Source organism: Heliangelus exortis, chromosome 23, assembly GCF_036169615.1.
Source record: "Heliangelus exortis chromosome 23, bHelExo1.hap1, whole genome shotgun sequence".
NCBI classification, from domain to species: domain Eukaryota; kingdom Metazoa; phylum Chordata; class Aves; order Apodiformes; family Trochilidae; genus Heliangelus; species Heliangelus exortis.
In genome coordinates this window covers 2493974-2521682 of record NC_092444.1, presented here as the reverse complement: position 1 = coordinate 2521682, position 27709 = coordinate 2493974, and the positions used below count along the sequence as shown (strand labels likewise).

Sequence of the window (27709 nt, the reverse complement as noted above, 5' to 3'; positions counted from 1 at the left end):
ACCTGGGTTTGGGGCTGACCTGCCCAAAATACTTCACACAAACATGGAGGCCACAGTGCCCCTACAAGGTGGTGAAAGAAACTCCCACTGTCAGGGCATCGGGTGGGAGTCATCCTCCTCCCTGCACTGGATTTTTGAGTGCTCTTTAATTAAAATGGGGTGAAGAAAATGCTGGTTGCAAACACTACCTTGCCTGCAGGAGTGAGACACACGCTGCACCCCGGCCCTGCTCAGATGGCAACTCCAACACGTGGAGCTCAAACCCTTCTCAGCCTGGAGGGTCTTGTTTTCCACTGCTGCATGGACAAAACACCTGATTTCTAAGCCCAAAATGAACACACCACACGAGCACCACCAGACCCCAGTCAGGTCAGGATGAAACCCAGCACGTACCAAGTGCCACCAGTGCTTTTTATTTTTGAAGCCAGGTAGCAGCTTTCACTGGTATTTCGTATTTTCCTTGGCCAAAGCCTCCTGATGGCCCTTTTCTAGCCATACCAACCATGTTTATTAGGAATGGTGCCACCTTTGCCACCATGCCCAGGGCCACCATAACCATCTGGGCAACCAGTCCACCTCAACAACTGGTTGAAGTCATCAAACATGCAAATTTCTTGATTTAATCAGACTTCTGACGCACATGGACTGGAACCTCAGCAGACTGGAACCTCATCCCCAACCCTACTGCTGCTGGGCTGCTGCAAGCCCATTCCTTCCCAGCCCCCTGCCTCAGTTTCCCCAGTGCTGACTGCCACTTCACCAAACTGAGATTTAAAAGAGCCCCAGTACCTCTTTGTACACAAAACCTTATTGAAAACGTGTGATTGGAGCTGTGTCTGCACAGGAAAGGGCACTGCTGATGTGTGCTTTCCACCACGTTTCTTCTCTGTGGAAATGGGCTCAGTTCTGGTGTTAACTGGTCAGAAGCCCAAAAAACACAAGTGCTACACATCAAAACCTTTAACAGCACCATTTTGGAGAGGAAGAAACCCAAACCCCATACCAAACAGCTTTTGGGTGCTGAATTCTCCTCTCCCTGATGGGGTGTGCAGGATCCCAGGTCCTGCAAAGAAGCCTGAGGCAGGGTGGCTGCTGTCCCAGGGTGGCTGCTGTCCCAGGGCCACCTTGCAGGCAGGGTGGCCAGGAGAGACATCCACAGACTGCAGGGAGAGCCATGGGACCCTGTTGACAGAAGAGATGGTTGAATGGAGTGCTTGAAGGGCTCCATTTACACAAAAGCCAGCTGGGAGAGGAGCACAAAGCCCGGCTGGTGACAAAAAACAAAGCCTTGGACCATCCTGATCCTTTTGAAACACTTTGGGGGGAGACTGTTCCCAGTTGTAACACGCACCGGGGCGATGCCACTGTAACCGGATCCCTCCCAACTCATTCCAAGGTTTTAAAGAACACAGACCCAGGCTAGAGCCCAGAGCACACCCTTCCTCTCAGCAGGCCTCAGCAAAGGACCCATCTTCAGTGTCAGCAACCAACCTTCTGTCACTGCAGAAGGGACAAGTTTGTGCCAGCCACTGGTGACAACACGATGAGCATCCCGGGGTGAGACACGGCCACACATCCCCGTGTGCTGCCATTCCCAGAGGGACAAACTGCTGGGAAGAGGAAACTTCAGCTGCTCTCCATCGTGCAATGGCCCCCCCGTGCAAGGGCAGGGTCTTGTGCACCACAGGGTGCAATCTGAATTCTGCAGGCCCGGGTGGTGGGTGTAGCCAAAGGCGCAGCTATCTGCGGGCATCTCAGCCAACCCTAGTTAAAACATTGGGGTGTTTCTTATCAGCACTTGGAGAGGATTAAAATGCCAAGCCACATACTAATGAGGGAGCAGGTTATAAACCCATTGCAGCTTGAACACCACGTTCAGGTCATCAAAAAAGAAAAAAAAAAAAAAAAGCAAGAACAGGACAGATCAAAAGAGAGCCATTAAAGGCGTGAGAAAATGGTGCTGCCATATAAGGAGCTAATAAAGTTAGCAGCTCTCCAGTTTTGGAGGAAAAAAAAAGGCAGAGGATCAGAAAACTTTCTCGGGGTCCACAGAAACAGAAATAGCATCACTTTGAGGAGGAACCAGTAAATAGAAGCAAGCAGACAATGCTTGAAAATACAAGTTTGTATGTTTTTAACGTGGCACCTTACCCGAGTGGTGGAGCTCGCTGCCACGTGTCGCTGGGGCTGCTTGCCAAACATTTTTAAAAAACAAAGATTAGATACTGAACAAGGACAGCAACCAGTGCCACGTTCGTGAAGACCATAACTTCCTATATTTGGTTCTGGCTTAGCAATAGCTGCGTGTCTGGTGCTGGCAGCAGCACATCTGGAGGTGGAGAAGGTGCTCGTGATGCCTCTCCCCATGGCTGGGGTCATCAATCAGCTCCATCGACCAGGGACTCACATGGATTAGAGTGGTCACGTTAGTGGCACACGGTGATTATCCCCACCAGCGTCCAGCAGGCATGCAGCTTTCTTTGCTTTTCCCAGGAAAACAGCAGGTTACCCAGGCAGGAGCCCTCAGACATCACCAGAAACACTTGGAGTGTTTCTCTATCCGAGCCGGCCAGCTCCGACCACCATCTTGTCATTGTAAAAGGTATTTACATCCCTTTGCTCCTCATTTACATCCCTTTCCTCCTCATTTACATCCCTTTCCTCCTCATTGACTATAATTATTAATATGACAGTGTGGCAGCTGAATATCAAATTGCCAGCCAGGCTTTTATTTCATCTTTAAGCCAGCCTGAATTACTGGCCTAATTTTATTGCTTACGTTTCATGCAATGGATAATTTTCTCCAAAAAGGAAATGGTGCTGTTTGGTATTTGGGTTTATTTGTTGCCAAGACAGAGGATCTCAGTTCACACACTGATAAGCCTTTGAACACAAAGCCTGGTTCTGGATCCTAAGCAACACAAATTATGGGATTTGTATTAATAAAGCTATAGGTTTTGGTTCTTTCTGAACCCTTCTGTGGGTTAGTGCTCCAAATCTTCACAACCTGGTAACTCTGTCCAGAAAGCTCCCTCCACATTTTTAAAACCCACTATTTAGTCATTTATTTTCTAACACCTTTCCCTGGTAGATTTCATGGTGCTGTTCTTATCCATTCTGAATCATGGACAGGAGCTGCCCCAAAATAACACCAATGTAGCCAGTGGGCTAGCACCAGTTACCTTCTGCAGCACAGTAAACACAGGAAATGAGCCCCTGGAATTGGATTTACACTGAACCCATTTGTGTATCTGTAAAAGCACACTTCTGTTTTCAAAATACTTTGCTATACAAAAACAAGATGTTTCTTCAGCAGCAGAGTACAGTGCCATTGCTGAGCCACCCAGCCAAAACACCCTGGTGCTGTCACAGGACTGCAAAAGAGCTTATTCTTGCTCACTGTGTAGTAAATATATTAGAATACTTTTTTTTTTTTTTCCCCTGCTGTTGGGAATACCACAGTACAAGCTTCTGCCCTGCTTCCCCTCAACTCTTTTTTTTAAGCACATACCTAAGAGCTGTAGTTCCTCACCTTGCATTTCACCAGCTAGACAGAGAGGACTTCAGTTTTCCAGGCTGCAAAATGCTATATTTTAGGGGAAAAAAACAAAGACAAGAGAACCAAAAAAAGCAAGGCCCACATGATTTGATACCCAAACATGAGGACTACAAAGGATATAAATTCCCTACGACTGCACAGATCACTGTATCCTGTATTTTGCCATTTTTAACACCCTATGACTTCTACATAAAAACCTCATATGCAGGGAAAATCACAGAAATTACCCTGGAGATGTTGCAGAACAAGGGCTTAACACAAAACCCACTGTCCAAACCTGGTGAGGTAAAGGTTGCTCTTCCTCACTGGACTGATTGGCACACCCAACATGAAATAAAACCTGAGCCAGCCATAATCAGAGCTTCTTGTTTTGCCAAACACCATTTTGATACTGAAGAAACTTGATGGTGTTTTAAATGGAGCAGACTGAACGTGCCTTTGTGTGGTTATTGCTCTTTCACTTCAGAGAAAGAAAAATATTCCTGCATTGAGAGCTGCTGTGACCCAAAGCCTCTGCAGCAACATGGTGCAGATCAGTTTCTCTGCAAGTTTTGGGCTTCATTTTACCCCTGTAGATCTCACAATGCAGTTTTTTATCTCTCTGGGATAAAATGAAAGCTTGAAAGACTGTGGTTTCCTCCCTTATGCAGGAGGAAGAGAGGTTTGTATCACTCACTTGCTGCTTGGCATGGGAAATTCAAGTTTTGTTTAGCTTGGAAACCTCGTGGATGAAGTTCTAGTAACTCTTCAGTCCAAAGCAGGAACATTAGAGTTCAGCATTCTCAAGGTAATTCTCACTCATTTGTCCTAAACTGCCAGAGAAAACTAATTCTGAGTCCCACAGGGTGTGCCAACCTGAAAAATGTGGAAACATCCCCAACAGCAGCTTCTTGGTCCACCATTCCTCCATGCCACCACCGAGGACGAGGCATATCTCCAAACCAACACATCCCTAATGAGAGAATTAAGATTAATATCCCTGCCCATGCTGGTTTAATTCAAGGAAAGCCAAGGCTTTAGGCAGAGGAGCTATTTACAGTTTTCACATACACCACACACCAACTGTCCCCAGCTCTCCACCACAGGGAGCACAGTATGAAACCTGGCCTGGACAGCTCAAACTTCCCCTCCACTACATTTTTGCCAGAAAAGCATAAGGTCATAGCTTCAAGAAGAGTGGCAGTGAAAAATCACTGCATTTCTCAGGTGGGTATTGTTCCAGCTAAGCAGGGCAGGGCCCCACTGCTGATCAGCCAGAGGCATTCAGGCAACACTGGTGCCAATATTCTCATTAAGGGAGGCTAACGAGAAGGTGCTGATACCCAACACTCCTCATGTGCTAATGATTGCCAGGACTCTGTGCCTTGAAGTCATGTGTGACCTAGGAGAGACCAGCACCAGGTGCTGGTTATTACCTTTTGCAACACAACAAAAGGAATTGCACCCAGTAAGGAAACCTTTTCCTTCTTCCTAGCAAGCCAGAGTGACTTTGAGGAATGGAGTAATAAAACAGCAGCATCTCATGGGAGCAACTTCACAGAAAAAAAAAAATAGTTCAAGGGGATCCTGATCTTCACCAACACAATTCAGTATCTTGCAACACTCCCTCCAATGTTTGCCCATTGCCTGAGCAAAATTGGAAGTAATACACTATCGTGTGTAGGTCTGTTTGCTTGTATTGAAAGGGGCCCCACAGTTTTACTCCCTGGAGGCACCCATTCTCCCCACCCCTTTTGTGTGTATTTTTTTTTTTTTAATGTGCCACACCATCAGCACAATGCTGACAACTGCATTGTATGTTTTCTGCCTATGCAGCAGTTCAACAGCACACAACTCTGGAAGGTTTTTTGAAAGGGGAAAGGGGGAGGGAGCTGTCCTTTGCTACACCATTTTAATTGAACGGCTCGCTCTTCTACACGACCACAGGAAAGGGAAAAACCCACAAAAGTTTAAAAATGGTACCATTTTTAGCATCAAATGGGTCAAACAGACTTCTCACACGACGCAACAGAGTTTAGAGTAAAAAATATACAGAAAAAAAGATATAAATCACCAGGCTTTCTTCTCTGGTGTTGGAAGTGACCCCAGAAGACAGCTCATCTGTCTTTGCTTGCTGTTGTTACAACATCCTCGTTTCCACACCTGCCAACCCAGAGATACCATTGCTGAAAAAGGAAAATGGAGGGAAGGGTATGAAAAGCTGGAGTGTTTTTCCACCTGCCAGGAGCAGCTTGATGGAGTGGCACTGCTCCAGAGAGCAGCAACCAGAGCACGTTACCAGCCTTTGCAAATAATAGTTAATATCTCACACTCACATGCATTCTACAGATAAGACTGGCAAACACAGCTCCTTTAAAAATAAGGATGACTAATCCACAGTTTTATTTTTTTTTTTAAAGGCCACAAAGCAGAGGGTTTTTTTCCACAGGCACCAGCCTTTGCTTTTGTGAAATAGTAAGTGGTGGGAAGGGGAAGCCCTGGGACCTACTCATGCTATCCAAAGAGGAGTAACCACAGAAACATTGTGGGTTTCTGTGGCCTGGGTGCAGCAGAGGCTCACACAACAGAGCACTGTGCCTTATGCTCCTCTGCCAGGACAGATCCAACTGCTCAGGCAGCTCTGGGATCACTGGTGTTTACAGTACTTACAAAGAAGGTATCTGCTGTGAAGAGGGGTTACACAAACACTCCTGCATTTCCCTGAGAAGGAAAATAAGATTAAGGCAGAAGACAGATTTCACCTGTAATATTGCATCTACCTGGGTGAGGGAAAGGATGTGCTAGCAAAAAGCAGCATGCAGGGTTCTGTAATCAGAGCATCTGCATCAGCTTGGTGGGCCCAGTCCCTCAAGCAAGGTCATTGTGGCTTGCAGGCAGACACATCAGCACCAGCAGCCTGCTTTAATGCAAAGCTGTGGTCAAACCACAGCAGAGCCAGCACTAAAGGAGGTCACTTGGGGACTGCAAAAAGGTAATGAATTAAGAAAGAAAAAAAATATAAGCTTTTCTATTAAAGATGTTCACAGACCAGGAGGGAAGTCCACAGCTTCAGTCTGGCAAAGAGCAAGAAGAAAGGGGTCGACTGCGTGGAGCAAGCAGAGAAATAACCCAGTTCCCAGGACACAGCAAAATACATCTACAGAGAACACTGAAGAGATTAGTTTACAGCTTTTAGCCAGGCCCACTTACCAACCCCCCCACCTCCCAGCTCTGCTTTGCAGCCTTAAACCCCACCAAATCTGTCATTTTTTAAACTACTCAGAAATGGAGATTTGCCACCGAGGTGAATTTTTGGTGGTGGCACCATTAAAATACCTACCTCAATCTTAAATTTGTGTTTGCAAATGATTTTGAAAGCCTTCCAAGGAAGGTGCTGTAGGATTGTAAATCCTTCCCATTATTAATAAAATGGAGCTATTGTTCCACGTCTAATCAAGACTTGTCTCCAGCAGGGCAATTTTAAAATGCAATTCAAAACACACACAAAAAAGAAACAAAACCAAAAACGATCATGAGGAAGCTTCAACCCACAAGCTACCAAGGGGAAAAAAAAAATCACTGAAAGAGCGAGCTGTTCTTTAAGGGGAGGGGAGAAAGAAAATAAAAACCAGTAACCCTGCTATTATAAATTAATTCCAAATGCAGCATGCTAGGGTGAGGGGGAAGCCTCCCTCCCATCACCTGGGAAAGGTCACTTCTGCCATCGGCACCCTCACTACGCCAGCTCGGCGAGCCCAGCCTCATCCATCCCCACCCCGACACAGCTCTGCTTTTAATTTATTTAAGCAAAGGGGGAGGGGAAAGAAAAAAAAATACTTATCTATTTCAAAAAGGAAAAACAACCAACAAAAAACCAAACACAACCTTGCAAACACCTCCCAGCACCCTTTTTTTCAAGGATGGGAAAATCTAGCAAGGGGGAGAGGCTTGGGAAGAGGCTGCCAGCCAGGGAAGGAAAGCAGGGAGAGGTTGTGCATCCTTCTGCATCATCATCATCACCTTCTTCTTCTCCTTTCTCCTCCCCCAGCAGCAGGGACCACGCCTGCCCGGCGCTGCGGCAAAGGCTCCGCAGTGGGTGCTCCCCTCCCCCGTAGAAATTTCTGGAATAAGCAGAGAAACCTTTATACCCGCAGAGAAAAAGGGGGGAGGGAGAGGAAAGAGGACAAGAGATAGAGCACAGAATAAAAGAGAGAGGAATGCACAAGGATCGGGGGAATAGATATATTTAAAAATTAAGCCCACAAGCAGCTTTGGCAGCCTCGGCTCAGCGGGGTTTTGCAGCCTGCTCGGCTTTCAATAAACGCCCCAACACAAAGCACGAAATAAGGAAATAAATAAATAAATAAAAATGGTGGTGGTTGGAGCGCTAGATGTGGGATAAAGGAGATGATCCCTCCTCCCGGATCTACAGCAAGGCGCTGCCATTTCAGTTGAACTAATTTGTCCTCTCGTTTTGGTGCAATGAATTGTGTGATCCGGACTATTTGATTACATTTGCTGCTTCAGTTACTGGGGTTTGGTTTTGTGTGGGTTTTTTTTTCCTTTTTTTTTTTTTTCCTTAATTTTTTTGCCTTTTTTGGTTCTTTTTTTTTTTTTTTTTTTTAATGGGTTTATTTTTTTTTTCCTTCAAACTTAAAAAAATCCTCCCCAAATTTCCCAAGGAAAAATCTACATCTCTGTGGAACAAATAAAACATTCAGGCTCAAACTTCCACCATGGACTGTAAAAAAAAAGATGTTGTTTTGTATTTTTAATTTTTATGGCATTTTTTTCCTGCTTTTAGGATGTATTGTAGTAGAAAGCCAATGGAGGAAAACAAAGGTAATATGTGTATATATAAAATCAAACATATTTATGGGCCAAAATGACAGTGATTGTATATAATTAAAACAGTAGTTTAGGTATGTGGGTTTATTATATATTCTGTAATCAGTCCCTGGAAAAAGGAGATACATATATATAAATATGTCGTAAATATATAGAAATATTTATATATATTTAGAGATAAACCAGTATTTGTATGGGCCTAAATCTGTAATTTCAGGAAAAAAATAACAGTATTTCAGGCATGTGGGTTTTAACAAAGAAGGGGCAATGTTATAACATAGCCAGTAACAACACTGCGGTGCAGAAAAAAAGCCAACATTAAAAAATTGAAAAAGCGTACGTGATACCTTGGCTGCAGCCTCCAACAACGAGCGTTGGGATGTTACGGAGTTTTTGTTTTTTTTTTTTTTCCTACGGTATTACCACATCTGATCACACCGAGTACGTGATTTTAATAAACCAAATGGTGGACAGGTTGTCGTGGAGCAAGGCGACGGCTTCTTTCCTGTGCCACTAAGGCTCTGAAGATAAAGCGATCCTCGGGTGTTTTATTTGGCTGGTTGGTTTGGGGGTTGTTTTTTTGTTGTTGTTTTGTTTTGTTTTTATGAAAGTGCGTTTGGGTATTTTCCATGCCGTGAGGAGAGCGGGAGGCAGCGGCTTCAACCCTGAGAAAGAGAAGAACGGTGGAAGAGAGAGAATTAAAGCATAAAACTACCCACCTTGGGGTGCGTGTGGTGATGACGGGAGAGGGGGTGCGTGTGGAAAGACCAATTCTGGGCCAAAAAGCTTCAAGCAATGAAGAAAAAAACTAAAACCCTGAAACGGGTCGGTGCTGGCGGGCTCCGCCGTCAGGGGAATGAAGGAGCAATGGCGCCGGAGGGCCCTGAGGCGGCGGGGTGGGGAAGGCCGAGTGGAAACGCGCATTTCTGGGCATCTTTACATCCTTTTGGAAAAGCGGCGGGGAATAAAGGGGGGGGGAGGGATGGGGGGGGAAGGAAGGAGGAGGACGGGGGAGGGAAGGTCAGGTTTCACCCGCAGCGCTTTCGCTGCCTGCCTGGAGGGGATACGCACATTAAAAGGAGCCCCGTCCGCCGTGTTCCTGGCACGGCTGTAAGCCCGCACTCGCCGCCCCGGCTCCATCCGTCCGTCCGTTCGTCCTCCCCCTTGCTTGGCCGCCCGGCGCCATTTTGTCGCCTCAGCGGCGCTCGCCGTGTCCGCGCGAGGCGGCCATTTTGTGAATCGAGCGGCGGGAGCCCCTGCAGGACGAGGCGGCGCTGCGGGCCCGGGCTGTGAGGGGCACCCCCCGGCCTCCTCCTCCTCCTTTGTCAGGGAAAATACCTTCTTCTCACCCATTTTTCTTTCTCTTTACAAAACTTGGTACTTTTAAAACGCGATCGGTGAGATTCAGCCTCAGACGAAGGAATCTGATGAAGAGGATTAAAGTATATTCCCCTGGCTGGGTTGTGAGGGAAAGTTTAGCCGCGCAGAGAATTAAGGGCTGTATTTATTTTTAGGAGCTATTTCCTCCCCTCCTTCACCTCCTTTCAGATTTTTTCTTAGTGTTAAATCACCGAGGTCAGTAAGCCACCTTGACAAATAGAATAACTGCTGAGAGAAGGCTTCTCCTAATAAACCCCCTCATCTTTGGACTGTAACAGGCATTCCACCAAAATAAAGATGTAAGCTGTTTCAAGCCAGGTCTGGGTGAAAATTCTTAATTTTTAGGAAAGAAGGTCTGTGGGCTGCTGGAGGAAAGCTGGGATATAAAGTGTCAAAGCTCTGATTGCAGGCGTGTGCCGTGCCATCTATTTTCAGAAGTAGAGTGGGCTGGGTTTTTGCCCTGTTTTTATTTTTAAGATAACCCAGTTTATCACTTCTAGCCCAGCAACACCTTTGTAAACAGCTGCGTTGATTATACCTCACGTTATTGAAAACACGGTGTGCTTTAAAAACATATCGTGGTGCTGGGTGTTCCAGTTTTAAGGGAAAAAAAGGAGAAAATACTGCCTTTTTTTTTTTTCTATGCAACCTGTGTGTGCTGCATAATGAAGCTGGAAAAAATCAGGGCATGGGCTGCTCCCAGAGTAATCCCTGTTGGTTTTCCCTCCCCTCCCTCAGCCAGCAGGATCAGCGCCCACTTTTCATTTAAAAAGTGCTAGTTTTAGAGGTTGTGAGGAAGTCAGGAAAAGTGTATAAAACGGATCCAGACACTCTCTAGGGAAGGACGATACTGCAGCAAGCCGGCTGGGATATGGTTGCAGTTAACCCAGGTCAACCCGAAGGAAAACCCCAGTGTTCCTCCAGCTCTCTTCCATCCCATTTGCAAAGAAAAAAGAAACAACACCGACAGCACTAAGCACCCAACCATCCTCCCAGCGCCTTTTCCATCCAGCGAAACCCCGGTGGCTGCTCCGGCCTCAGTTTCCCCTCCTGCGCATTCCCTCTCCTTCCCCACAGCTCGGGAGCGCTGATGGCAGAGCCGAGGCACGCAAGGAATCCGCCTCCTCTTTCCCTTCCCTGCTTTCCACATTTCTCACGGCTGGATGGGGTTGGTGCCGGGGGAAGGTACTTTCCAGTCCGTTTCCCTTTTCGGTCCCGTTTTCTTCACGCAGCACCCGAAAAATCTTCCACTTGGCAAACCAGAAACGAATGAAAAGGCCTTTGTTATGGAGCAACGCTTGGAGCACTGATTTTAAAACACTGCAGCTGTGCCATTCGGCTCTTCCTTTAATTTGAAAGCTTTTTTTAAACAATCTGCAGTCCTTTGTGTTACAAGAAAGATAACCTTTGGGGTTTTGGTTTGTTGTTTTTTTTTTTTGATGGGATACAGTGTTGTATTCCTGGGAAGAACCTGGGCTCACAGCAGGGTATGTTCTCCGCTGCCTTTTCTGGGAAAGCCCTGTGAAATGTTATCCCTGGGGCCGCACCCAGCCTGAAGTGAAGAAATATTTGCATTTGCTTCTCCTTGGAGAGCAGCCATGTCCCTCCCTGCTCTCCAGAAGGGATTGCAAGAAAAGACAAGCAAATTGCAGCAGGCGAGGGGAGGGCAGGGCCTGTCCGGTCTGGTTCGCTGCTGTACGATCCTGGAATAAGAAAAGAGAGACCTCGAGTGGGTTTTACTGGAGGGGAGGGCTCTGCAAGGCTTTGGGAGGCTCCCAGCACACATCAAGAGCTTCATACTGCTCGATGCACGGTTTGTGTTTTATTTTTGTTAGGAGACCTTGAGGCTTGCAGCAGTGCTTGCAACTGGGCAAGGAGCCCAAGGATGGGTTGAGTTATTGCAGCCTATGTGGGCTTGCTCAGCAGAATGATGGAACCCAGCTCCTGCAGCCTCACCCCTGCAAAATCTCCACGCAGCTCAGCCAGCACTGGAAATTCCTCGAGATCTTCCCAGGGGAAAACATGAGGCTATGCTTTTCAGTCCTAGCAATGTTCCCCATGCCTCAGCTCCTAATGCTTTCCCAAGAAGAAAATGGCTTATCAGTCTTTTATCCTCTTATCTTCACATCCATCCATCCATCCCTGTCTCTTCTCATCCTCTACTCCTGGAAGAACATGCCAGATCTGACAAATTCTGCAATCCAAGTGCATATAGCCATCCTAGCTTGCTCTGCTGGGAAAATAACCAACTCCTTCCATTGCAGCTTGCACCCAAGGGTGCTGCACAGAGGGTTTAAGACAGAGTGCGATGTGGTAACATCCAAACCACTTCTCATCATTGGCTTTTCATCCTCCATGAAAACCTCACTTGGAAAAATACCCATATTAAAAGAAAAAAAAAAAAAAAAAAAAAAAAGGGCAAACTTTGCTGCCTGGGGTTCCCTTCCTCACTCCCCTTAGCCACCGCCACCATGAGGTCTGCCCATGTATTTTTACTCTTTTAGCATAATTTCTCTGTCTGTTTTCTTCCCCACAGGGTGAGAGGTTTTGGAAAGTGAGAGTGACCTGGAGCACGGGACTTCCCCAGAATGGGACACAGCATCTCCACCCAGCAGGACCCAAAGCCACCGATTTACATGGCCGGGACTGACCACAACTTTACATTCACATCCTATCTCTAAATAATTTTATAGCGAGTTATGACCTGATTGATGGGCTGGAGACACACATTAATGAACATTGAGTAATAGCCTTTTAGATGGGGAGAGTCGGCAGGAAATAGCTGTGGGGTTGGTGTGATTAATCAACAAGCCCGTCAGACTCCAGTACATACATTAACTATACATTAACCCCTTCATTCATAAATACACCACACACTGGAGAGACATTATACATGAAGCATATGGGGTTTGGGTTGGTTGTGGTTTTGGTTTGTTTTTTTTTGTTTGTGTTTTGTTTTTTTTTTTTTGTTTTGTTTTTTTGTTTTGTTTTTTTTTTTTGTTTTTGTTTTGTTTTTTTTTTTTTTTAGCAGCTCCCTTTTTTCATCAGGAAAACATTAAGCATCATCTCAGAAGCTCTCACTATTTTCTGCTCTGCATTTGTGGCTTTTTAAGCGCTCACAGTTGAAAAGAAAACCCCTCTTTCTCCGGCTGGTTTGCAACACCCTCGCAAACAAAACCACTAAGCACTGGTGACATCGGTTGCACAGATGTCAGGCATTCAGAGAAATGGTCTAATTTCTACCAGTTTGGGGCCTGGACGAAATGATCGAAAAGTTTCCGACAGCAGAGCAATATTAGATTGGAAAACGTGCAAAAATGGGGCTGTGGGTCTTTCCCAGCCTCCCAAAGGGAGGTAGAGAAGAGAAAGCATTTAACTGGAGTTTTTCTGCCCGATGGAGGAATTTGTGCTCCGGCTGCCCTCTGCTGGTTCCAGCATTTGGCTGGGATGGAGTCCAGACAGCGCAGCTCGCTAGCAAAAAAACCCAACAACCAACAAACACCCCTTCAACATCGTGGCACCTCTCAAAATCCCAGATTTAGCCCCAGAAACAGCCCTCTGCTCTCTCCTGGCTGGCAGCAGCATCCAGCTCCCAGGTGCCAAAGCACTGCATCCCAGAAATCAGCCACATTATTGCCCTGAGCTCCCCAACTCTTGTTGCAACTATAAATTCTAAAAAGTGGCACTTTAAAAATTATTTTTAACTCGCTTTTGATGAATTTGGGATGTGGGGCAGATGAAAGAAGCACAGGGTTTAAACTTGAGGTTTTATTTAACTGTGAGTAACAAAATCAGTGCCCGCTCTCTACATCACTGCAGGGAGAAACATTTCAGTGAAACCCCAAGGAAGCTCAAAGAGAAAGACAAAAACACCCAAGGAAACCAAACTGGCCTTGAAAAAGGAGTTTTAAAAAAAAAAGAAATAAGTGAACAAAACATCAGCTCCTCCATCCCAGCTGCTCTGCTGGGGCTTTTCACATCCACAAGGAGCACAGAGCCACATCAGGACTCTACATCTGCATTTCTCCATCCCAACAGGATGAGGTCCCAGTTATATTTTGGTGACAAGAACACCAGTCCAGCAGCTATTTGGGGGTGCAGCTGATACCAAGAGTGGCTGCAGGGCACAGCCTGGTGGGCGCTCCCCTTTTTTGGTGTCCAGTGTTGGAATACAAAAGTTGATCCAAGGGGTCTCAGCAGGATGACTCGTTCCGCCGGCGGATGTGGCAGGACTTGCAGAGGAGGTGGTCACCCAGGGGGTAGCACCCATTCTCTGTTGGCTCTGGTGACAGGGGTGTCCCACAGCTCTGGGGGCAAAAGGGGAAAGGGAGGCCATGTTTTAGGGGTCCCCACACCATGTTGTGTCCCATCTTCCCTGGAAAACCCACTACAGCTCATAAAAAGAAACAAATTACATCAAAAGCATGAAAAGCTGAAGATCTCCTGGCCAAAAGCTTTATCATTTTCACGCAGTTTATTTATATTTTTTTCCCTCCCCATTGTTATTTATATTTGTTTCCCTCCCCCGTTTTTCCCCTCCCCAAGGTTTGAAGGTAAACTGGGTGGGCTAAAAAAGAATAACCCCGGGTGCTGTGAGCTCCACGGCCATGCTTTGCAAAAGCTCAGTGCCAAACCCCTTGGCTTGGGGCAGTCAGTACCTCACAGCAGTAGCAGCTCTCATGGAAACTGCGTCCCAGGCACTCGATCTTGTAGGTGTCCTTGTCCTCCCGGGGGATGATGGGGCACTCACAGGCACTGCAAACCACCGCGTATTTCCTGACGGGAGCAAACCGGGGAGGGTGTGAGCCAACACCCCATCCCCACCCCTCCCCAAATATGAAGGATGCTCCCCGATTTCCATGCTCCCCAACCTGTAGAAGTCAGCCACGCAGTACACCTCATCCCACTCATCCACAGCGAAGCTCTCGGTGCCGATGGCGCGGCCGCAGGCGGTGCAGGAGAAGCAGCCGGGGTGGTAGCCCCGGCCCAGGGCACGAACGATACGTTCCGTGATCAGTCCCTGGCACTTGGCACATTTCTCCAGCGTGGCCTTGGGGGGGGGGTTGGGAGGTGGGACACACACACATACACGCTGTCAGATGCCAGCTTCCCACCAAGGGATCCGCCAGCTCCCCCCTGCTCCCCGTACCTGGTAGCAGGCATGGCAGGAGGGGCGCCCATCTCTTTGGTAGTAGCGCTGTCCGGCCAGGAGGCGCTGGCAGGTCCGGCAGGTGAAGCAGTCAGCGTGGTACTGCTTCCTCATCGCCTCCACCGTCGGCTCCCGGGGTCCCAAGGCTTTGTGGCAGAAGGCACAGATGTCTGTGGGGAGGAAGGGAAGAGAGACTCAGCACCGTGCCTCGGTTTCCCCAACCAGGGATGCGCCTGCATCGTGCAGACGCGCTTACCCCTGGAGCCATCCCTCTCCGGGTATCCGTTGGCTTCCTGCCACTGTGGCTTCCCTGCTTGCTCCTGGCAAAATTTGGGTGGCCTCAGTTCAGCAGGGAAAGCTGAAGGGGCCTGGTGAGTGGGGAAAGCAAAAGCATGTTACATTTATGCTCTCACAGGTATAGAAGAGAAAGCAACAACCACCCCACCACCCTTTCAACACCATGGCACATCTCAAAATCCCAGATCTACCCCCAGAAACAGCCCTCTGCTCTCTCCCAGGGAAACTGAGGCAGTGGGGTGATTGCACCCCATCATCCTCACCTGGAGGGTGACGGGTGCTGCCAGGTCCAGTTGCTGCAGTGCTGGACCCAGTGCCTCTGCAGACAAGGGCTGGGGTGCTTCAGAGAGGATGAGGACTGGTGGGGATGAAGGCACAGGGGCTGCTGGGTGGGTTTCTGTGGTCAAAGCCAGACACAATGGGTTTAAGGGGATAATAATGTCTGGTAACTCCCCAACAGCTTTGCAGCAGCACCCACTGACCTGCCCCAAAAGCAAACGCTGTCCCAGCCCGAGGGGACAAACAGTGCTGATAAGCACCTGGCAATGGAAAGCAAACACAGCCCTTCCCAGCAGCCAGATCCATCCTGGAATGGGTGCAGGGAACTGGGGAATCACCCCCCCCAAAGAGCCCTCACATCCCTCCCTGTCTGCATGCAAAGCATCTCCATGGCATCCTCAATACCACCACCACCCACCCAGCACTGCTTGCTGCCCCCACCTCCCCAGGACACCCCTCACCTCCATTGGGCAATGCTGGGGGTGGGATTTGGGGGTGATGGCTTCCTGGGACCTCAGGAACATCCAGCTGTGGAATCCTTTGGGTTTTCTCCTTGGTGGCTGCCTCCCTCCGTGGTGGCACCAGGGTGATGAAGATGGATGAAGCCATCCTCTTCTCCGCTTTCCCTGGCAGCATTGTTGAAGCCATGGAAGGGACCGACCTGGGTTCCATTTGAGGGAAAATAAGATAAAAAGGAGGAAAACTCGATGGAGCACCAGCAGCTCCCGCAGCTGTGCGGCCCTTCGGCCTCAACCCTCCTCCCTCCTCACCCTCCCGGAAAGGGAGAAGGAATGAGTGTCCCTGTCCCACGTCACGGCAATAAACGGTCTCGTGCCTGGGAGGACACAGGGTCCCAATGAAGCAGCAGCCCCAAATCACCTATTTTCATGCCTCTGTGGCCAAACCCCACCCTTTTAAAGCATTTTAACTTCCTTTATTTCCTCTTACTGCCCCCACCTGGGATTAAACTCCCTGTGGGAAGCAGGAAAAACCCATCTCTCCTCGCCCAAATGCGGATGCAGTAAGAGCTGCTTTGGAAAATCCATTTTTGGGGGGATGTCTGTGTGACCCCTGGCTGCCCATTCCCTCCTCACCCAATTTCCCCACCAATCACTCCCAGCTTGGACCATCCCCCTCTCCTTTCTACTTGCAGATGGGGAAACTGAGGCACAATGCCTTGACTCGCTGCATTCTGTCACTGAAGCAGGATGCACCCGACCCCGATAAAACCCGCTCAGGAAGGAAAAGGGCTGTTTATTCAGCTTCCCAATGGGAAAAGCAGCTGGGGCGACACTTCCCCTTCCCAAACAGGATGGTTTGGGAGCTGGGAGGGGGGGAAAAGCCCCGAGGCTTTAGCCGGGGAGCCGCGCCGGTGTGGGAGGATCCATCCCCGAGATCAATCGTCAGCCTGAAAAATACCTGTGTGACGAGTTGCCCGGTCTCATGTCCCCAAAATCCTGTTCAGGGGTGTCGGTGCATCCTTATTTTGGGGGTGGCTGCTCCTCTGGGAGATGGGGGAAAGCTTCGTCAGGGTGACTTCAGCCTCTGATTCAAGCAGGAGAAGGGATTAAGAAGGAAAAACCCCAACCGCTGCCTCTTTCCCTCCCTCCCCGCCGGCAAAACCCCAAACAGGCTCTGGCTCTGCCAGCCTTTGCCTGGCCACTCAAATCCTCGCCCGCAGGAGCCACTGCTTTTCCTCCTTCCTTGGCCCAGCTGCAGAAAACCGATGGGAGGAGGAAAAAAAAAAAAAAAAAAAAAAAGTAATAATCATAAAAAAAAAAAAGAAAGAAAAACCCTCCTCTTCGGGGCTAATGGGAACCATGTGCTCGTCGCATTCCTCTTTGTGCCGGGGCTGATGGGATCCAGCAGCCCCATCATAGCACCCCCAACCCAGACCCCCTCCCCAAGCTGGAGGCCATCAGGGTGGCTGAAGTTTGAGGGGTGCATTAAAGGGGTTCCCCCCCTCCCCTCTGGCAACTCCCCCCTCCCCATTCTGTAGCTCTGTCCAGGTTCGGGGTGGCTGAGGCCATGTTGGGAAGGGTCCTCCCCAGTTTTCCACAAGTGTCACCTCAAAATCTCCTGGGGCAGGAGCCCAAGTGGAACCACCAGGGATGGGACCACTTATGGGGTACGGCCCCCCCCCCAAGCATCCCCAAAAATTGGGGTGGGACACAGCTCTCCTACAGCTGTCCCCCAGCCCTGGGGACATCCTGGAGAGAGCTTTAAGGACAGGGAGAAGGGTTGGGGTGGGAGGGGACACACAGCTCTTGGGGTCCCCTTGTCCCTTCCCTGGGGAGTGGCCTTGTGTTCCCTCTGCAATCCTCTGTCTCCCACTGGGCAGCCCTACAGCCCCCCTATCCCCTACCTGGGTGTGCCCTGTCCCCAAAGTTCTGGTGGCACCACCGTGTCCCCCCTTGCCTGGGAGCCTCATGTTCCCTACCTGTAGGTGTCCCCAGTCCCATTCCAAGAGATGTCCGCTGTCCCCGACCTGGAGATGGCTCTTGGTCCCCTTGTCCCGTCCCAGGACAGCTCTGCGGTCCTTATCCCATTACCCTGGAGTCCCCTGTCCCACCCTGGGGCATCCCCTGTCCCCCATGCAGGGGTGTCCCCTTGTCCCATCCCAGGATGGTTCTTCTGTCCTTAACCCATTACTTGGGGGTGGGGGTGTCCCCAGTCCCACACTTGGGATGTCCCCTACTTTGGGGTATCCCCTGTCCCCTACCTGGGGGGAGGGGGGGGAGAGGGGGGAGGAAGGGAAGGGGGAGGTGCCATACTCGGGGTAGGGAGGGGTCCGCATGCCCCGGGGTGGCCCTGCAGCCCCCCCAAGTCCCTGGGAGGGGGGGGAGGGGGATCCCCTTGTCCCCTACCTGGGAGCCGGTGCGGGTCCCTCCGTGCGCTCCACGGGCGCGCCCAGCCCAGCGCGGCGGGGGCAGGGGGGGCAGAGCCGCCCGGCATCACCGCCCCTTCCTCCCTCCTCCTCCTCCTTCCTTCCTCCTCCCCTCTGCCTGCCCCACGGCCCTGGGTAGAGTGGGGGAGGCACATGTCCTTAGGGTGCCCCACAGACGCCCCCTCCTAGAGTGCCCCGTCTGTCCTCGGGGTGCCCCATGTCCCCAGGGTGCCCTATACAGCTCCAGGATGTCCCTCGGCAACACTAGGGTGCCCCATACCCCCAGAGTGCCCCATACATCCCTATACAGTCACAGGTGACCCCATATACCCCTGGGGTGCCCCACACTGCTCCCCATACACCCAGGACACCCATATGCCCCCCAGGATGCCCCATAGAGCTCCAGCCCCTCTCCTGTCTCCCCCCACCAAGGGGCAGGGGGCTGTCCCCCCTCTCCAAACCCAGCACCCCATTTGCACAGGGCCTGGCGCCCCACACAGGGCATGGCTATCTGCAGCCAGGCAGGGAAACTGAGGCACGGGGGCACCTCTCAAACCCCTCCCTGCTTCAGTTTCCCTTCCCCAGGAGGAACCACACCACCCACCTCCTCCAAAAAGCTGCCTGGCTGCCATCCCCCAGTCCCTCTCCCACAGATTTTGCTGGAAAAAACTTTTATTTTCAGAGATTTATAAACCCTCTGCGGCCCCAGCACCGTGACAGGGTGGCCCCACAGCCACCGAGGAATGGGGACATCCATCAGCATCCCATGTCCCCAGCAGGATCAGGGAGCAAACCCACAGCACCACCACAGCCTTGCGAGGTCCCCCAAAACCCAGGGGTTGTGGCAGCATCCCCCGACCTCCCCTTCCACCCCATGGGATGGGGGCTGAGGTTTTCCAGAAGGGGCTTTCTCCTTCATCCCCATGGCAGGGAGAATTTGGGGGGGTAGGGCTCCTGTGTTTTGGGGAGCCAGGTGAAGCCACCTCGAGTTCCTGACACCCAGTTACACCCCACAGTGTGTCACGACTCCTCTGATGGTGACTCTGATCCCGGCTGTGACCCTGTCCAAGGCTGCTGGGTGAAAACCTGTGGGGGAGAGGGAAGGAGAGAAGCAGAAAGGTCCCTCACCGTGAGACCATGCCACCAGCCAGCCCCTCACCCTGGTGTCTGGGCAGGAAGGAGCCCCCATCTCACCTGCCCCTGGCAGGACTCCAGCAGGGCTCCAGCCTGCAGCAGGCACCAGAATTCCCCCAGCAAGGACACCAAGACATGGAGAACATCAGCCCACTGGCCCACGGTGAGGAGGAGGATGAAGAGGCCGCCCATCCGCACCAGCACCGTCTGATAAATGCTCTGCCCCGGGCCCTCTGCCAGCACACGGTGTCAGGGGACAACCCTGTCCCCTCCCCATCACCCACCACCGGGGGACATGGTGGGGATGCTTTGGGGTGGCTTTGCATACAGCCCCAGGACACCCCAGATACCCCCTGGATACTCCCCGGATCCCTACAAATCCCTAGGATGCCCCATATAACCCTAGAATATCCTGTACTGTCCTAAATACCTCCAGGATACCCCCTGTGCCCCTCTACAGCCCTAGGATCCCATACTGCCCCTATACAGCCCCAGGTGGCTCCTCTACCCTTATATACCCCTGCAATGTCCCATAAAATTATTTGCACCCCTGGGATGCCTCCTGGATCCCCATACAGCCCCAAGATACCCTACTACACATACCCCAGGGACACCCCATACTGCCCCTATATGGCCCCAGGTGGCCCCTGCACAGCCCCCATAGAGCCCCAGGATGCCCCAGATACCCCCTATACACCCCCAGGACATCCCAGATATCCCCTATATGCCCCCAGGATGCCCCAGATATCCCCTATATGCCCCCAGGATGCCCCAGATATCCCCTATACACCCCCAGGATACCCTTAATACCTCCTATACACCCACAGGATGCCCCAAATACCCCCTATATGCCCCCAGGATGCCCTCAATACCCCTCATACGCCCCCAGGGTACCCTAAATACCCCCTATACGCCCCCAGGCTGCCCCAAATACCTCCTATATGCCCCCAGGATGCCCCAAATACCCCCTACACACCCCCAGATACCCGCTATACATCCCCCAGCGTACCCCATACACCCCCAGGATGCTCCATACTGGGCCATACCCTTCTCTCCCCCCCTAATACCAACCAAAAACAAAAAAAACCCCTAACAAACCAATCTCCCCCCCCATCCTGAGGGCTCTGTTGCTCACCCTGCATGTAGATGACCAGCAGGGTGTAGCAGATGGTGAGGGGTGTCCAGAACCTGACGGCCTCGGCAGTGGAGAGGAAGTCGCGGTTGATGAGGGCGACGGCAGCCGCGGCGGCCACGCTGAAGGTGATGGCCAAGGCCTTGCTCAGCAGGTGGGGGATCCCATAGCCCGAGGAGAGGAGGAGGATGCAGACCCCGCAGTACCTGGCCCGGCTGTGCAGCTCGTAGAGGGTGCAGACGTGACGGGCCAGGCGGTGGGTGGAGGTGGCCAGTAGCCCCGCCAGGCCCGCCGCTAGCCCCAGGTTGCAGGTGGCGTGGGGAGCCCCTTCCAGCAGGAAGGTGAGGCTGCAGGACAGCCCACAGCCCAGGGAGTACTGGCACAGCAGGTAGAGCTGGCTGCTCGGGGAGCCCTGCCAGACAGGGAGGGCAACCTCAGACTGGGCTACCAGGGGAGAACTGGGGCTACAGAGGCACCCAGGGGACTGAGAGCCCTGGGGCTGCTCAGCCTTGAGAGGGCTGAGAGGGGATCTGCTGAATGTCCATCAATAGCTGAGCGGTGGGGGGCAAGAGGAAGGGGACAATCTCTGTTCTGGGGTGCCCAGGACAAGGAAGAATGAACCATAGAATGACAGGGACCTTTCAGCTCACCCAGTTCCACCCCTCCTGCCATGGGCAGGGACCCCTCCCACCAGCTCAGGTTGCTCAGAGCCCCCACCTAGCCTGTCCCTAAAAACTTTCAGGGATGGATGGGGCTTCCACCACCTCTCTGAGCAACCTGTGTCAGTGTCACCACCCTCATGGGGAAGAACTTCTTCCTAACTCCCAGTCTAAATCTCCCCTCCCCTTTACTTTGAATCCATCCCCCATGTTCTATCACTACTGACAGCCTAAAAGGTCCCTCCCCAGCTTTCCTGGAGAACCCTTTCAGATACTGCAAGGAATAATGGGTTGGAGCTGGAACATGGGAAGTTCCACCTCAACCTGAGGAGAAACTTCTGGAGAGTGAGGGTGAGGGAGTCCTGGCCCAGGCTGCCCAGAGAGGTTGTGGAGTCTCCTTCTCTGGAGCCTTTCCAACCCCCCCTGGATGTGTTCTGTGTGCCCTGCCCTGGGGGATCCTGCTGGGACAGGGGGGTTGGACTGGGGGATCTCCAGAGCTCCCTTCCAACCCTGAACATTCTGTGATTCCTTCATGCTGCAGCCTCCCAGGTGCTGCAAGCACAAGGAGGTGTCTGACTGCCCCGAGGCTTCCTCCATGCTGCACTCCCACGGGGATTGCAAGCTGCAAGGGGCTGCGTGGTTCCAAAGGCATGCAAAGCAATGCATGGACCACTCCATAAACCCCCCTGGGTGCTGCAAGAGGCAGGGGGATGCACAGCTGCAAAGCCATGCATGGCTTCCTCCATGCTGCAGCCTCCTCATAACCCCCAGGGTGCTGCAATGTGCAGGAGGCTGCAGGGATGCAAAACCAGGGGGGATGCACAGCCAGGGGGGGATGCAGGGATGCACAGCTAGGGGGGGATGCAGGGATGCACAGCCAGGGGGGGATGCAGGGATGCACAGCCAGGGGGGGATGCAGGGATGCACAGCCAGGGGGGGATGCAGGGATGCACAGCCAGGGGGGGATGCAGGGATGCACAGCCAGGGGGGGATGCAGGGATGCACAGCCAGGGGGGGATGCAGGGATGCACAGCCAGGGGGGGATGCAGGGATGCACAGCCAGGGGGGGATGCAGGGATGCACAGCCAGGGGGGGATGCAGGGATGCACAGCCAGGGGGATGCAGGGATGCACAGCCAGGGAGGGATGCAGGGATGCACAGCCAGGGAGGGATGCAGGGATGCACAGCCAGGGGGATGCAGGGTTTTCTCCACGTCAGGCACCTGGCTCCTCCCTGCAGAGGTTGCAAAGCAGCAGGGGATGCATTACATCGGGCATGCCACAGCCCTCAGCAGGTGCTGGAAAGCTGCAAGAGGATGCAGGGTGGCTAAGCCATGCGTGGGCTCCTCCCTGCTGTCTCCTCTGTCCTCACCGCGGGTGTTACAAAGCTGCAAAGCAACGCGTGGCTGCAAAGCCAGGAAAGGTTTTCTCCACCCTGCAGCTCCCTGAAGCCCCAAAGGTGTTGCAAGCAGCAAGGAGCTGCGAGGTTGCAAGGCCAAGGGGCTGCAGGGATGCAAATCCCCGCGTGTCAGAGCAATGGTTTCTTCCATGCCAAACACCCCCACAGAGGCTGCAAAGCACCAGGGGGTCAAATGACATCCCCCTTCCCCCCGCAGCCCCTGCCCTCCCCATGGCTGCTGCCAAATCTGCCAGGGGATGCACACTTCTTCCACACCACTGCCCCCACCGTGCCTCAGTTTCCCCACAATCACACTCACACACCTCACCTTGCCCGGGGAGAGGATGGTGGAGACAGCACGCAGGGAGAACTCCAGCACCACCAGTGCAGCCACCCGGGAGCCCACCAGGGCCAGGACCCCCGTCAGCACCAGCACCCGGAGAGGCTCCAGCACCCGGCGCTGCACCCGCATCGCCTCCGCCTCCTTCTGCCTCTCGGGGTCACTGCAGGCAGCAGGGGACACGCTCAGACACGTAGAGTGTCCCCCATATCCCATCCAAAGTGGGGTGTCAGCCTCGGAGGACACCCAGCCCCCCCCCTCCCATGCTGTGCAGTGGGGAGAGGAGGTTGAAGCTCTGCCCTGCTCAGCCCAACAGCACCCATGGGTGCCGAGAGCTGCCCTCCCCACGTTGGATCGTTTTAGTTGGAAAAGACCTTTCAGATCATCAAATCCAGCAATAAACCCAGCACTGCCAAGGCCACCACTGCCCCATGTCCCTCAGCACCACCACCAGATCTCCAGGGCTCTGAAACCCCTTCAGAGATGGGGACTCCAGCCCTGCCCTGGGCAGGGGCAGTCTCAAAAGCAGGTCCCAAAAGGAGATCCCGAAAAGAAGATGCACAAAAGACATCCCAGAAGGAGATCCTCAAAAGCAGGTCCCTAAAGCAGATTCACACAAGGAGGTCCCAAAAAAGAAGGTCCCCAGGGTGGGGGGGGACAGAAGGGCCGGTGCTTACTTCAGGCACTGGATGTAGAGATAAACCTTCAGGAGGCTGCAGAGCACCGAGACGGCGCAGGCACCCACCAACCCTGCAGGGAAAAAAGCAGCAGCAGTCACCGGTGTCCCCTCCGAGCTGTCCCCATGTCCCCCCCCGAGGGCTCTCACCTTGCAGGATGGCATCCAGCAGTGCCCAGCCCCATGCCAGCCCGGGCAATGGCAGCAACCAGGACCCCAGAGAAAACATTTTTGAGAGAGAGGAGCCACAGCATTGCCAGGTCCCGGCTCCAAGGTCCGCGGGGCGGAGGCTGGGAGCGGCCCCCCCCGGGCTAGTAAATCATTGCCGGGGCAAGTGAGGGCAGCTGGAGCTCAGCTCCTCCAGCCAGGCCTCCAGCTGCACCGTGGAGGTGAAAACGATGGTGGTGGGGAGAAGATGAAGTGATGGGACACAGATGGTAGAGCTGAGGGACCACCAGCACCTCCAACCCCCCCACCCCAGCATCGCTGTTCTCCTCTCCAGCCCCATCCACGGCAGCGTTTTCAGGCACAACTCCCCCACCTCTGCACTACCCCAAAACGACGCGGGGAAAAGAAAAAAAAAAAAAGTAAAAAAATAAAACCCTTTTATTAACAGTGGGGCTGGGAGCTTGTCCTAGAGTCCCGGGGGCTGCTGGTGCTGCACCATCTTCCTGAGCTCGTCCCAAAAGAAGAGGCTGAGGACCGTGTGGGGGCCGAGGCGGAGGTAGACGGCGCCGATGCCCTTGTACAAGCCCAGCAGCCCCTCCCTGCTGGAGATTTGGAGGATGCAATCCAAAAAACCCCGGTAGAGCTTGCCCTGGGGAGAGAGGAGTCGGCTGCGCACCCCTGCCGGATGCGACCCTGGGAAAAGCTCCCCGTGCCACAGCCAACACCGGGTTTTTTGCCCCGGGGGGACCTTACCATGCCATTAGCATCCACTGGCTGGTTGTATAGACGGGTGCTCACCACGTCGAAGGGCGTCATGGTCACTGCCACAGCCACACCACTCACCATGCCCCCCGCCAGCACCGCGGCCCAGCTGCCCTCCCTGAACCACTGTGGGAAGTGCTGCCAGTCAGCCCTTCACCCACCCCAAAAAACAAAACAAAAAAAAAAAAAGGAAAAAAGAGGGAAATGCTGGGGACTGGATCCAGCACATGGTCCTTCTCACCTGGTGCTCACAGACCCAGTCCTTGGCAGAGGTGAAGGTGGCGAGCTGGGCAGCTGAGCCCACGGCCACGCGGGGCACGGCGCCCGTCACCCCCCTCCACAGCCCCACCACCCCGTGCTGCTTGTAGATGCTCTCAAAAGCACCGAAGATGCTCTGGGAAGAGAGGAGATTTTGGGGAAAAAAATAGGAACAGGGCATCACCCCCTGGCTGAATTTCCCACCCTGGCGTGCAGAACCCTGCTGCTCGTTGGTGACACCAAGCCCCCGTGGCTCATTGGTCCCGAGGGGTGTTCAGATTTAGTGTCCCTCTCACCCCCTCTCTGTCCTTATGCTGTTATTTATAGCATCTATACGGGGCCAAGCTGCCAAACAGCAGCTTTAAATACCTGGCAGCCAAAATAACATCATCCTCCCTCCCCAGGCCCCAGTGTGGGAATGGACAAGGTGCCACTAAATCACGGGTGTCCCCCATCCCACCCCCGTCCCTGCTCACCTCGTGGTTGTGCTGGTGGCCCACAGCCACGGCTGACAGCGTCTGGGCTTGGAGGTGGGTCTTGACCTGGGTGGGGGGCAATGCTGGGTGATGATTCCCCCTAAAGCCACCCCACTGGGAGACACCAGGAAGGTCTCCAGTTCCCCCCCATCTCTTCTTACTGGCTTTTGGAGGTGTTCTGAGCCCCTCTGGCAGATGTGGGGTGCCCAGATGTATTGCCAAATGTCACCTCCAGATGTTGAGACCCATTTTTTATCTCCTTCCTTCCTGCCCTGGCGCCCCCACAAACACCCACTGCAGCCCCATCCCTGCTTTAAACTCTTCACCCCCCCAAAAAAATAGGGGAGACCCTCAAAAAGGGGAGAAAAAAACACCCCAATTTATTTCTCCACTTGGATTTCAGGGATTTGGTGGGGAGAACAGCGGGGAGTATGCACAAAGCAGCCCCACATTTTTGGGGGTGCAAAGGGATGCACCAAGACGGTGGTTGTAGGATGCACCAAGCTCTGGGCTGGCAAAAACTTTCTCCTGGGGGTAGGTGGGGATGGGTGGGTGGACCCGAAATGAGGTGGGTATCCTTCAAATGGGGGAGGGTCCACATAATGAGGGCAGCTGCCTAAATAGGGGGGGTGTCCCCGAAATGGGAGGGGTCCCCGAAATGAGAGGAGAGAAATGGGAGGGGTGTCCCCAAGATGGGAGAAGTCTCCGAAATCAAGGGGGTGTGTCTCCAAAATGGGGGGGGGGGGGGTTAACTGTAAGAGGGGTTTTCCCCTCAAATGGGGAGGGTGACATTTCGGGGATATCCCCAGACCCCCCCTCTCCTCCCCCCCGAGGGGCTTGCGGGGCAGAGCAGCACTCACCAGGTACGCGGGGCTGCCCACGAAGGCTCCCACCGCCCCGGCCACGGCCCCGGCGGCCACGGTCCCCCCGGGATACCGGGTCCAGCCGGCGTCCTCGGCGTGGGAATAGCAATAAAATCGGACTCCGTTCATCAGCCCCTGGTAAAGGAGCCCGGCGGCCAGGCCCTTCTGCAGCCCCCGCAGCCCGTCGGCCCGGCACACGGCCCCCATGGCCCGCAGGACCCCCCGGTAGGGCCGGGGATAGGTACCGGGGGGCTGCAACTCCCCCTGGAGCTGTAACCGGGTCTTGACCACCTCCAGAGGGTTGGTGAGGACACAAGCCAAGCACCCCGCTGTAGCCCCCAGCACCAGATCGGCGGCGGGTGGGACGCTGCCCCCCACCCCCGGTGGAGACCCCCGACCCACCGCGGCGGGAGGGTTTTTTGGGGGGGGATAAGGGAATTCATGGAGGGAGGCGGAGGGGGGGCCCGGGAAGGCTGCGAGGGTGGCGGCCGCCATGCAGCACCTGCCTGATGGCTCCAGGCTCCACCTTCCTCCCCTCCCCTCTCCAACAACTGCGGGGGGGGGGATGGATGTAATAATGTGGGGGGAGCCAGCGCTGCCTCCTGCAAACCAAACCCCCCCTTCACACCCCCAGTCTCGCCCCGATTTGGGAAGGGATATGGGGCAAAGGTCAAGCCTGGGGAAAAAAAGGCCCTTTCTGCAAATACGAGGCGTGATGACATGGAAATAAAAGCCGGGGAAAGGCTGGATGGGAGGGGGGACACAGCCACGGCCACCCCGCCCCCTCCCACAGCCAAACAAATGCCGGGGGTGGGGGGCGGGTGGCAGCACACGGGGATTGCCCAACTCATTGCACTGCTGGCTGTGCCCTGGGGGTTGGCAGGGAGAGGATCTCACCCCCTCCTACTCACACCCCACCCGCTCCTCTCCAGATTGTCCAAATGCTTTGAGATTCCCAGGGAAAAAAAGTTCCGAAGGGGGGGGACCGAGAGGACAAACGTTTTAGGTTTTAGGTACTGAAGCAAAACCCACAGCCCGGTTGTTGGTGGTGCTGTGGGTAGGGGTCCATGGCAGGGTGAGGGCCAGCAGGAGTTTTCAGGGGTCACGCTACGCTGGGGAGCCAGGGCCAGACTTTTGGAATTTTGGAGCTGAAATTGGCAAAAATGGGAGAGCACTGTGTTGCGTGTGTGCTCCCCCCCCCATGGAGTCTTATATATATTTATGTATGTATATATATTTATGTACATATATATATGGCTCTGCAGTAACCCCACAGCACCCGTATCCATACCCATGGCTGAGCTGCCTTGGTTATTATTGTGAATGGTGGGGCACCCCCAAAGCCCCCCCCCCCCAAGAGCTGCTTTATCCCTCTCCCCTTTCAGTCACAAAAGAGGAGGAAGGGTTACCAGGGCAGGCTGTTTAGTCTTTGTCTAGACTGGGAATCTCTCCCAGATCCAGGGAT

The 27709-nt window shown here is 53.0% G+C and overlaps 3 protein-coding genes and 2 long non-coding RNA genes across 29 annotated transcripts; 1 reads left to right on the top strand and 4 right to left on the bottom strand.

Annotated features, from left to right (window-relative positions):
* Positions 1-397: 397 nt before the first annotated feature.
* Positions 398-11279, bottom strand: LOC139806926 (uncharacterized). 22 transcript variants are annotated; one of them, XR_011730408.1, is made up of 5 exons: positions 9458-10098; positions 8734-9051; positions 6879-7659; positions 6209-6259; positions 398-5724 (listed from the first exon to the last, which is right to left on the bottom strand). It is a non-coding gene; the product is annotated as an uncharacterized lncRNA (long non-coding RNA). The 22 variants fall into 22 exon arrangements; XR_011730411.1 differs by having other exon boundaries at positions 398-4511; positions 5613-5701; positions 6209-7659; positions 9458-10097; XR_011730416.1 differs by having other exon boundaries at positions 398-5701; positions 7559-7659; positions 9458-10097.
* Positions 8830-12697, top strand: LOC139806927 (uncharacterized). Its single transcript, XR_011730418.1, has 3 exons — positions 8830-8957; positions 9031-9115; positions 12309-12697. It is a non-coding gene; the product is annotated as an uncharacterized lncRNA (long non-coding RNA).
* Positions 12691-18884, bottom strand: FBLIM1 (filamin binding LIM protein 1). Of its 2 annotated transcripts, XM_071767212.1 has the most exons (9): positions 18359-18884; positions 16911-17036; positions 15953-16152; positions 15476-15609; positions 15172-15283; positions 14916-15085; positions 14638-14816; positions 14425-14542; positions 12691-14073 (listed from the first exon to the last, which is right to left on the bottom strand). In XM_071767212.1, the coding sequence occupies exons 2-9, from the start codon at positions 16934-16936 to the stop codon at positions 13960-13962; spliced, it is 1053 nt and encodes a 350-aa protein (XP_071623313.1). In that variant the 5' UTR covers positions 16937-17036; positions 18359-18884; the 3' UTR covers positions 12691-13959. The 2 variants fall into 2 exon arrangements, with proteins under 2 accessions (XP_071623313.1, XP_071623314.1); XM_071767213.1 differs by lacking the exons at positions 15953-16152; positions 16911-17036; positions 18359-18884 and adding an exon at positions 15695-15828.
* A 148-nt stretch (positions 18885-19032) lies between these two features.
* On the bottom strand, positions 19033-24172 carry TMEM82 (transmembrane protein 82). 2 transcript variants are annotated; one of them, XM_071767217.1, is made up of 6 exons: positions 23868-24172; positions 23719-23791; positions 23030-23204; positions 20648-21056; positions 19573-19745; positions 19033-19464 (listed from the first exon to the last, which is right to left on the bottom strand). In XM_071767217.1, exons 1-6 carry the CDS (start codon positions 23944-23946, stop codon positions 19399-19401), a joined length of 975 nt encoding a protein of 324 aa, XP_071623318.1. In that variant the 5' UTR covers positions 23947-24172; the 3' UTR covers positions 19033-19398. The 2 variants fall into 2 exon arrangements, with proteins under 2 accessions (XP_071623318.1, XP_071623319.1); XM_071767218.1 differs by lacking the exon at positions 23030-23204.
* Positions 24173-24305: 133 nt separating this feature from the next.
* Positions 24306-26801, bottom strand: SLC25A34 (solute carrier family 25 member 34). 2 transcript variants are annotated; one of them, XM_071767214.1, is made up of 5 exons: positions 26242-26799; positions 25382-25447; positions 24889-25041; positions 24639-24773; positions 24306-24534 (listed from the first exon to the last, which is right to left on the bottom strand). In XM_071767214.1, the coding sequence occupies exons 1-5, from the start codon at positions 26737-26739 to the stop codon at positions 24352-24354; spliced, it is 1035 nt and encodes a 344-aa protein (XP_071623315.1). In that variant the 5' UTR covers positions 26740-26799; the 3' UTR covers positions 24306-24351. The 2 variants fall into 2 exon arrangements, with proteins under 2 accessions (XP_071623315.1, XP_071623316.1); XM_071767215.1 differs by lacking the exon at positions 24889-25041 and having other exon boundaries at positions 26242-26801.
* Positions 26802-27709: the final 908 nt, after the last annotated feature.